The sequence below is a fragment of the Tigriopus californicus genome, chromosome 5 (assembly GCF_007210705.1).
Source record: "Tigriopus californicus strain San Diego chromosome 5, Tcal_SD_v2.1, whole genome shotgun sequence".
In the NCBI taxonomy this organism is placed as follows: Eukaryota; Metazoa; Arthropoda; class Copepoda; order Harpacticoida; family Harpacticidae; genus Tigriopus; species Tigriopus californicus.
This window is the reverse complement of record NC_081444.1, coordinates 7,432,016-7,442,379: the sequence shown is the minus strand read 5'-3', so window position 1 is coordinate 7,442,379 and position 10,364 is coordinate 7,432,016. Positions and strand designations below refer to the sequence as shown.

The 10,364-nt window shown below is 40.5% G+C and overlaps 2 protein-coding genes across 2 annotated transcripts in view; one reads left to right on the top strand and one right to left on the bottom strand.

The window, feature by feature from the left end:
- The window catches only part of LOC131879973 (NPC intracellular cholesterol transporter 1-like), a 7,318-nt gene extending 4,734 nt beyond the window's left edge, over window positions 1-2,584 (top strand). Inside the window, exons 7-9 of the mRNA XM_059226460.1 lie at window positions 12-1,469; window positions 1,542-1,704; window positions 1,897-2,584. Coding sequence (XP_059082443.1) covers window positions 12-1,469; window positions 1,542-1,704; window positions 1,897-2,015 — 1,740 coding nt within the window. The 3' untranslated portion in view covers window positions 2,016-2,584. The remainder of the gene's footprint in view (window positions 1-11; window positions 1,470-1,541; window positions 1,705-1,896) is intronic.
- On the bottom strand, window positions 1,960-6,290 carry LOC131879972 (matrix metalloproteinase-14-like). Its single transcript, XM_059226459.1, has 2 exons — window positions 5,980-6,290; window positions 1,960-4,082 (listed from the first exon to the last, which is right to left on the bottom strand). Exons 1-2 carry the CDS (start codon window positions 6,190-6,192, stop codon window positions 2,637-2,639), a joined length of 1,659 nt encoding a protein of 552 aa, XP_059082442.1. The 5' UTR covers window positions 6,193-6,290; the 3' UTR covers window positions 1,960-2,636.
- Between the last annotated feature and the right edge of the window lie 4,074 nt (window positions 6,291-10,364).

The following is a 10,364-nucleotide window of genomic DNA, read 5'->3' as shown; positions in this document are numbered from 1 at the left end:
TTCTCATGAAGACGTGGGTCCGACCCTTGACCATCGTGGTGTTTTTTGGGTGGTTCTGCCTCTCGGTGGCCACTTTGCCTCAAATTAGCGTGGGATTGGACCAAGAGATATCGATGCCGGATGACTCGTTTGTTTTGAAGTATTTTGAATACCTGAAAACCTTCCTCTCTGTGGGCCCTCCTTTCTACGTGATCCTAAACTCGACCAATCCGAATTTTAATTTGGCGGACCAAAACATTCAGAACCGAATTTGCGGGACGTCAGGTTGCGATTCGGATTCTTTACAAGCCACCATTAAACAATGGAGCATGAAATCTGATATCACGTATATCGCATCTCCGGCTCAATCCTGGATGGACGATTATTTTGCTTGGCTCTCGAATCCCAAGTGTTGCAGTTATGATCCGGACACTTGGAGTGTTTGCCAATCGAATTCATATGCCAAGGCTGAAAAGGCATCTGGCGGAGAAAGTGGTAATTTAGGCAGTACGCCAATGCCTTCTTTTTTCTCGAGTGAACCGAGTGTGGTAGAAAAAGAGTCGGAGGAAACGGATTCGTTTTTCGATTCAACCTCTTTTGAGGATTTCTTTGCCGACGACGACTTCATAGAACTTGAACCGACGAAAGATGACGCCGACAAAGCACCGACGGATAATTTGAAAGACATTTTCTCAAACTATGATGAGTTCTACTATTTGAAAGAAGAAGGCGAGTCAGAGCAGGCAGGAAATCGTCAGAGAAGAGCCCTGAAAGGTGAGCATGGCGTCGACAAAAAGCGATGTGCGCCTTGTTCTACGAGGAATATGAAAGGTCGACCCTCGGAAGATCAGTTCAGGATGCATTTGCAGTGGTTTTTGAAAGACAATCCGGGAGAGACTTGTCCTGTGGCCGGTCAAGCGGCCTATCGAGATGGCTTGCGACTTTATACATTGCCCGGGGAAGACCAGGAACATCCTCGTTATCGGGTGAGAGCCAGCAACTTTATGGCATTTCACTCGATTCTCAAGAACTCTGAAGATTATACCAAAGCATTAAAATGGTCCCGGAAGCTGGCCTCTGAGCTCTCCGAAAGCATTAACAAAGGGCTCGATACCAAAGATCAAGCCGAAGTGTTTACCTACTCCATTTTCTACGTGTTCTACGAGCAGTACTTAACCATGTGGGAAGACACTTTGCGATCCCTGGGCATTTCCCTCTTGGCAATTTTTATTGTCACCTTCATTCTCATGGGCCTGGATTTGTGCTCATCCTTGATTGTCATCCTTGTGATCCTCATGATCCTAGTCGACTTGGGCGGATTAATGTTCTTATGGGGAATCCAGCTCAACGCCGTGTCCCTAGTCAACTTGGTGATGGCTGTGGGCATCTCGGTGGAGTTCTGTTCTCACATGACGCGATTCTTTGCGGTTTGCATCGGGGATAGCCTCCAGGATCGCGCCAAAACCACGCTTGTTAATATGGGGAGCTCGGTAAGGATCAAATCAACGTTTATTCGTTCGAGCCAAGGAAATGAGTCACAATCTTCAAATCACATTTTTCAGGTGCTCTCCGGTATCACGCTTACCAAATTTGGAGGAATTGTGGTTTTAGCTTTTGCTAAATCTCAGATCTTCAAGATCTTCTATTTCCGAATGTATCTTGGGATCGTGTTAATCGGTGCCGCCCATGGTCTCATTTTTCTTCCTGTGATCCTTAGTTATGCCGGTAAGAATAATACAATCGCTGTCTAGCTATGCGGCGTTAGATCTCATTAAAAACGTGGAAGCCGCTAAAATTGTCCGTAAAAAATGTTCCAAGGCTAGCCACTTTCAAGCATATAAGTGCATTCCAAACAATGGTGAAAGGGAACAAAGCTCGCACATTTCTTTGACGACTGTGTTGTGATCGTATTTCCAGGGCCTCGCGTTAATCTGGCCAAGATGATCTCGCAGACGAAGCCTCCTCGGAATAAGCGACCGATTTGGAAATCCAGTCCCGAGAATTCATCCTTCGAATGTGCTCCTCTCAACACGTAAAAAAACACTCGTATGCACTTCTCTCTAACTCGCAATCGCAACTTAAGATACATGAAATCACTCCCACCGTATTCAATCCACGCATTTCCGTACTTAGCGCCCCAAGACTCTTTATTTTGATTATTGAACCAACCAAATACTTCAACGTTCCTAAATGCACAAGAAGATCACTTCTGTTGCACTAGCCCTGTTGATCCAAAGATAAAAACTCATTGACTCTTCTTGCCCGAGATAATACACTCTCGGGGCTTTTCTTTCGGCCCAATCATACCCAAATTGACGTCCCAAACAGTCTTGTCCAATATTTTAGTTGAAAATAATCCGATCCCCATAAGCGTTGGACGGGCAAATGAAAGCGGTAATGTCTCCGTCGATTGATGAAAAGATGATAGGCCACAATGACTTTTCTCGATGTCTGTTGCTGTGATGATGTAAGATTTATTTTTTGGGCCTAGTATTACTATTTTGTGAATTTATCTCCATGCAAAAACCTCACACGTAACTAATTATGTTTTCAATCCCAGTGGACTCATAGATTCCGAATAAATATATGTATATCTAACTCAAAATGCCGTGTCAAGGTTCAAGAAATCCGTCCAACGACAATGGGTGGTATCTATTCTATTTCTTATCCTCATCACCAGGCACAACATCAAGTAACTCGTCGCCTTCATCATCGAACAAGCTGATTGAAGCGGCTTCCTTCTTGGCTTGAGCCGGTGAAAACGAGCCATCCGAAGGGCAACCAAACCACCAGGGACCAGTTTTCCTCGGGAATCCGGGTTCTCCCCGATCCAACGAGAACCGACGGTCATTGAATCGGTAGTAACTGTCTCGGGTGAAGAAGTAAGTGTACTTGTTGGACCATTGAATGGCCCCAACCACGCCATTGGGCAACTCCCAATTACTAAGAGGTCTTGGGTAGACGGATCGAACCGGTGGGCGTTTGGTCGGGTCGAACTTCCAGTATTCATTGTTCTTGAAGAAGTAGATCTTCCCATTGCCACCCCAAATGAAGGCAGCGTCCACATCATTGGGAATGTCCTCGAAACCCTCGGAGATCCGCTTCGGGTAACCGGAATCGGCCTCCTGGTTTTCGAATCGCCAATACTCGGATCCCTTGAAGATGTAAGTCTTCTTATTGGCTGGCCAAGTCACGGCGGCATCCACATTGTCTGGAAGCCCTGACCAGTCGTCGGCAATCTTTCTCGGATACCCGCGTTCCACGCTATCATCCGTGAGTTTCCAATAGTTTGAGCCTTTGAAGACATAAAACGTCCCATCAGTAGTACTGAATATGGTATCGAATCCGGTGTCGTCGCAGAGATCTTCGTTATCTCCATTGGAAGGAGGATCTCGTTCATCATTATTATCATCTTCATTTTCATCATCGTCATCATCATTATCCGTGTTCCCCGGGGTCCTAGGGGGATTTTCATCTTCCTCTTTGGTTTTCGTTCCATAGAGTGCTTGAATTGCCGCGATGTCATCGGGATGCAGTTCCAAGTTAGGTATCCATCCTCGATAGAATGGAGCCATGAGAGCATCTCGAACATCCGAATGGGACAGACCCAGAGAATGTCCAAATTCATGGGCAGCAGTTTGCAGAAGGTTCGTTCCTCGAAACGAGTCGATGGTCCAAAACTCCTCGTCATCAAAGTGAGCATCTCCACCGAATTGAGGGAAGTAGGCGTGAGCTAAAGTACCCCCCGCCCCATCAAACGGATCGCCATCGCCGTGTTCGCGTTTCTCAAAGCGGATTTCAATATGTATGGAGCCTGAGGATTTCTCCTCGAACTTGAGGTTGGTTTGCCTTTCCCAGAGAGTGAACCCCTCCTTGATTTGCGAGTCCACCTCAGATTTGCTTAAACGATCAGTCGAAGGATACTTTGTGATTCGATAAGTGAGGACATCGCGACTCCAACGACTTCCTTGGAGAGCGTAACGTTTCTTCCGCCTGGCATTTGCCCCATGTCCAATTTGATCGCCCACACCACATCTCGGAGTGTTCATAAGTTCAACCGTTTCTGATGTGAGCTCGCCAGTTTGATCCAAACCAGCGAAGGCCTAATTGAAACGTTAAAAATTCATGGGTTAGTGTGGGATCAACGAAGCATTTAGAACTTGGGCCAATAAAAATCGATTAAAATTGCACAACATAACGATTACCTCTTCTAAAAGTTGCCAGAGCTAAGTTAGCACCCACAAAATCATTGCCTGGCTTATCAAGACTATTTGCAATTTAAAACCTAATATATTCTTAGTTTTTGGTTCCATTTACCAACTCGCTAAATCAGATGTGCTTTCGTACAAAATGGTGGGTTGATGATGTGTATTATCTTGACTTATTCTCTGCTTCATTTGCATGCAAATATGAAAATTATATCCGAAATTCCTTAATAACCTTGATTGATAATCGTAATCACTGAAACGCAAAATTCAATGTAAGTATTTACAATAAAGTTACAAAGTGCTTCCTAGACATTAAATCCTCCTCGATATCTTCTTCGGTTCGATTTCATGACATCGTCTATCCTACGTAATGCTTTTTTCCTATATAAATAAACACGATTAGTTAGTTTGGCTTCCGGTGACTCGCTAGCAAACCAGGATATTCTAACGATGACCCTCATACTTTGCAAAGTACAAGGGAGCCATTTTAGTCCGGTCTCACGTACATTGAACGACGACAGAAGGATCGATATTTGTCCTCATAAAGGACCCTTGCTGGTGCTTATCCCAAGTTACCTTTGGCATTAATTTATCCCAGTAGGTAAATTGCTGGTTTCAAAAGGGTCCCCTTTGTGAATAAGAAAGGAATTTCATTCAGCTTGACGAGATGTTAATGTGCCTTCATGTCGGGCAACGTCCAGGATTACCTTCAATCTTCTAATTTCTTGTAGTGTCTTCAATCATCTTCCAAAAACTGCGATCTTAAATATGTTTATATGGACACTATAATGTATTTGATGACATATTCATTAGCAGTTTAAAAAAGTAAGTCATATACTGAAAAGAAAAAACGCTTTCAATCATTCACGGCACTACTGCTCTTCCATTTCGTTTGGGCTTTTGAACACATCAACCTACAATTTGAAAGATAATTCTCCAATGGATATTGCTCAAAAGTGGTTTGAAGAGGTCCAAATAATTTGACAAACTTAATGACTTGAAAGTAGTAAATGCAATTAACCTTCTTTTGATATCATGACATTTTGCCCAAAAGCATAAGGAACAAAGGACCTTCTTAAACCTGAAGGGCCCCTTCATCCTATCTGCTATTTGGAACGGAGCACAAAAGTCACCAAAAACGAACCCGTTCCATTTGTTCTGATAATTAAAAATGAGCAAAAAGCGTCCTTTTACACGATTATATTTTGCATTTTGGGCAAATTTCCTTCCCTCAAGCAATTTGTAGTCATTTAACGAAGGAGTTAGGCCCAGGGGCAAAAATCCCACACTTCCAAACTTCAAGGCTATCTCAGACTGCCACTCAAAATGCCGATTGTGCTCAAGTCAATAAACATGGGGGCGTCTTGATATAAAGGGATGGCCGAATGTCATGTACCGTTCAGATGTAATAACTTATTTTCAAAATGAATTCAGTGTAAGAAGGCATTGCAAATTATTATGAGTCCGGACTCAAGTTCTTCCATTTTGTCCAAACTTGAGTGAAAAATTTGAGTGCCCTCGCTCAAACTCGAGTCCAGAGTCCGAACTTGCCCATTTTGAATTTCCGGGACTAAAGAAGCGATTGTAAGGTAGTTTTTTTTTAAAGCTCGTACCTCAGAGCTAGGGGGCTTGGACGTTGACCGGTAGGGATGTACACTCGTCAAAGTAATTAGCGGATGCCCATTCTGGTTAACGTCCTAGCCTTAACGAAGAGGTAAGAACAGGGTTAAAAAACTGGCCTCAGTTGTTTGCTAAACTGTGAAGTAAGAGTGATTGATTACTAGGATCTCACCTGGAAATCTTTGACGGCCTTTTTAATTCCATCACCCGAGAGTAATGCTTGAGTATTGGCGTTCTCGTCTGATTGAATGTAACCGTAATTCATGAGGTAGAACAAGGCACTTGATTGAGAGTCCTGTTTAACGGGCAACGAGTAAACAGAGTAACATAGCCCTGAAAGAATGAGAAGTGAAAACGTCCCATGACTAAACTTATCAGGCTTCATCCTCTTCTAAAGTCCATGAGACACTGAAGTTGAGAGACATGAATCTATTTCTCCGTTTGAACCAAAACCTCTAGAGTTGCCGCCATAAGTCAGTCGTCCATGTGGGAATACCTCGTATGCAGTGAGCTCAGAGGCACGAGGCCTCGGCTCTCATCAAATATTGATATGGCATTCTTGGAAATGAGCCATGCTTGTCAGTTAGTTAGTAGAATAGTTAGTCAGCCAACGGACGGTGTATCGAAAACTCGAAATGAGTCTTCAAGCGTAAACCGGGCGGCCTTCTTTTTATCTTTTATTCATAGACCGATTCGTGCATACCAATGATACCGATCCATGCCTGACCATACCATAGCAAGGCATTCATGGGCTGGCACATGTTCGTATCACAGTGCTTTTAGAGTAGATATTGTCATGAATATCTGGATCAATGTTCAATCTAATGTACGAGAGCACTCGACCGTCTTTGAGTCTCTGCATTGGAGAGTGAGCTCATATTTAGGCTTACGACGTTGTTCTTGATTTAGTCATTGAAACCTTCACTTGGAACTTTATGCTTATCGTACATCCAGGGATGGGCAAGAGACCTTTTATAACGTTTATAGGGTAACTGAGGAAATGGGGAAAAACAAGCACGTTAAACAAAAAAGCATAGTGAAAAAGTGCGCACAAGCCAAAATGATCAAATCTAGTCATATTTCTCGCCTAATGTGTGCAAGGCAGCCAAATCTAAGAAGGTTGAAATCCGCTAGGTTACTTAAAAAATTAAATAGATCCCTTCAACAAAAACAGCATATGTCATTGTAAACCAATTAGTGATGTAAATAGAAATCATAACAAAGTAATGAAATGTTAACTTGAGTAATACATGAAGCATGTTAAGCTAACCAATCATTTCCCTTTTTACTCAATACTTTGGTCATGCACTGGAAAAAGGCAAAGTTTCAAGAGTAATTTATTTTCAGAAGCTTCAGAGGCGTAATCTTTTTAAAGTAGTGAAAGATGCAAAACACAGACTAATGCAAATAACACAAAAAGGTTAGAGTAAGCGAGAAAATGTTTTTTACATGTTTTGGCCAACCCTGATGATCACATGTACTTTGCATGACACCCATTATGACAAGTTGTCAAATACCGAAACCTCTCGAACAAAACGCTTAAAATGGATGAAGAAAAAAATCCCACATTATCTTAGACTAGAGTAGACAGGTGATTTTCGTGCCTGGATTCATTTGACTTCACATGCGCCATCACCGCAAACTCGAGGCGATTGTCACACACGAGAAAGTTCCTGGTGAATTTAAAGCGAACATTGGTCGTTGAAAAATGAATGTATTATTGGACTGTCTTTTGCAAGGCTGAACACCACGAGAAAAAGAGTAAGGCGGATGAGTCACAGAATATATGAGTCAATGTCATAACTGCTAAGTTAGCATTGTGTTTAATCGATCTGCTCAGATGGTTTTATTGAACCTTATGAGGGTTCTCTGAAATATAGATTTGTTACATAAGACAGGTTTATTCAAGAACCAGCTTTCATCACCTCTCATCCTCTTCAGACGGTGCTTGTTCATGTTGGCACGCTTGGAAAGCCAGCATTCTTTAGGCTGTTTGAACAAACCAGGCATGTACTGTACTCGTTGGAAAAGAGATGAAAAGACCAACATCAGAAGAACCGCTATCAAATTTTAAGTACCATTGGATACGATCCAACTCTAGGAAGGTCTTGATTTTTTGAACTGGCTGGTATTTTTAAGAGCTAAAAAGAACATGAGGATTAGTGAAGCCAAGCCACCCTTTACTAGCAAAATTTTACTTGCTAAAATATTTCAAATCTACTATTGTGGAAGTTATGTAATGTTAAAAAGGAAAAAGAAGATATTTTGTTTAGTCTTTCCAACAAATCTATAATTCAGTGATACTATTTGTAGTTTCTTTTAAGCTTTGGGTCATTGTGACATCTTATTATTTTAGTCGGAAAAATACGCCCATTTATAATTTTCACAGAGTGAAGGTAATACGTTAGTTATTAAAACAAATAATGCCAAAACTCCATTAATCCCAGACTTCTAGAAATATGGATTGTGAATAGGATTCTTGGGGTCAAAGCAACTCGCAGTCCTTTTCCATTATTCGCTAAATAACAAATGTAAATCGTTGCCATTAAAGACTTTTATAACATCTAATTATTAGATGGTTCGTTATGGAAAATCATTCAGCTGACCCCGAGAGGAGGTCTATTTAAGTGTGTTCATTCAAGGTTTTACTGCGACAAAACTGAATCTTCAACAAAAGTATTTAGAATGATAACAGCGTTTAAAAATCATTTTTCACAAATTTCCTGCTTAAAAAAACGTGGCCACCTTGTTAGGTTGAAATTTCCCCCATAAGTAGAAGTAACCCCCATTACATTTTAAAATGCTGTATTTGTAACGACCCAAGAGACTCAAAAATTACTCGTTACTCGTTCTTTTTATTCACGCTCCAGATTGGCATTTAGTTTTTTGTATACTCTCTTGACAACTGAGGAAACTTGAAGCTGTTTGCCAAACATTTTTTTATATTTTTTATATCCTAAAGAAGGAAACTTAGGGCTGAAAATTGTGGTTGCTTTTAACAACAACGAATGTGTTTGTGGTTTCAAGTCTTGTTACATTTGCACTGCTTTATTGTTTACATCGTCTCATTCAAATTCCGCTGAACTAAAAGACCTGATTCAGAGCGAAATCTTTTTTGGCATGAGTATTTTGAACCAAATTTCTCAACCCTCCCTATATTCATCCATGATTTTATTCACCATCATTAGTAGCGCTCATGAAAAGATATCAGTTTTATATGTGAAATATCTTAATAATATGCAATCAGAAGAAGATGATGCGCATTTGATATTTATTCTCGGTAAGAATGGTTTGAAGAGGCAAAAACCTGAAGTATTGGTCATCTCAGATTTTAGTAAAAGTAATTGTAACGAATAACGCCATTACATTTTTTTTGGCGAGTAATGGTTGTGTAACTAATTACTCTTTTTGGCCAAAGTAATGAGATACCCCACTTTGTTTCGTGAGCTCTTATTTTGAATTAAGACTGAGAAAAACATTCACTTTTTCAAAATTCAGCTTACTACGTCTTTTCACTCGGTCACTACAGTGAGATTAAACAAAATATTCTCATGACTATTTTTGAAGCCGTTGGTGACCATCTTAACATCTTCCAAAATGGAATCTCACAGGTAGAAGGCCAATTTAATGACCAATCACAACGATGGGAATTTACCCCCTTCCACAAACTTTGTCCTGCCAACATTCGAGTACTTTAAAAAGTTTTTCGAACGCCAAATGCTTAATTTCGTTTGGTGAAAAATTGTCGTCCGTTTTAATCCCCATCAAATCTCATTGAATTGCAATTAAAAAGTGTCAGTGAACGAGCCATTATCAGCATGGCTTTGCACAGTGAACAGTCACATAAAGCAATTCATTGTTAATTTGACTAGCCCTGGGCACCATCCTTGCTGAAGGAAAATTTTGACCCTCAATACAAGACGTCTCTTTCTCATGCGGTGCTTGATATCAGTGCGGGCAACACGTCAAATAAATCTTTGGTATTGTTGCATGCCAAATTCCCATAGGTTTGTCATGTTCTGGTCTAACGAAAGTCTAGTGTAAGTGAGATTTAAGAAAAAGTGAATAAAATTGATGCTGAATAATGCGGATAAAAGTGACATAAGAAATCCTCTAATTCCTAACTAATCCTGTAGATACATGGTTAATCATTATGCTTAGATTATTATAAATTAAGATATTGCAAATATTAATATTCTATTTCAGATACACGATATCTCAAAGGGCAAATTTATTGTTTCACTAATAATCAACAAACAAAAAGTGATCGGCAAATATCTAGTTCATTCTTAAATCTCTGTTAAAATCAGGATTTAATTAACTCACAGTACTACCAATGAAGTTTGGCAAGCAAATGCACAAGACAAAAGAAAAGTTCCCATTTTGATGGGGGTTAAGAGCGCCCTAAGTTCTTCATCAAATAAATTGTAAAATTGCGTTTTGTATTTATCTTGTTCTAAAGATATGATATCAAGCATCAGGTTCAATTTCTAGCACAGGCATTGACCGTTAATTGGCCTTTCAAGCTTGAGATTATATGTTTTGACATTTTGGGAT

Bases quoted from the DNA above. Each gene is read 5' to 3' on its own strand.
- LOC131879972 (XM_059226459.1), bottom strand. From the start codon at position 6,192: ATGAAGCCTGATAAGTTTAGTCATGGGACGTTTTCACTTCTCATTCTT. The intron at 4,083-5,979 runs GTGAGATCCTAG...CGTTTCAATTAG, and splicing joins AGGCCGTCAAAGATTTCCAG to GCCTTCGCTGGTTTGGATCA.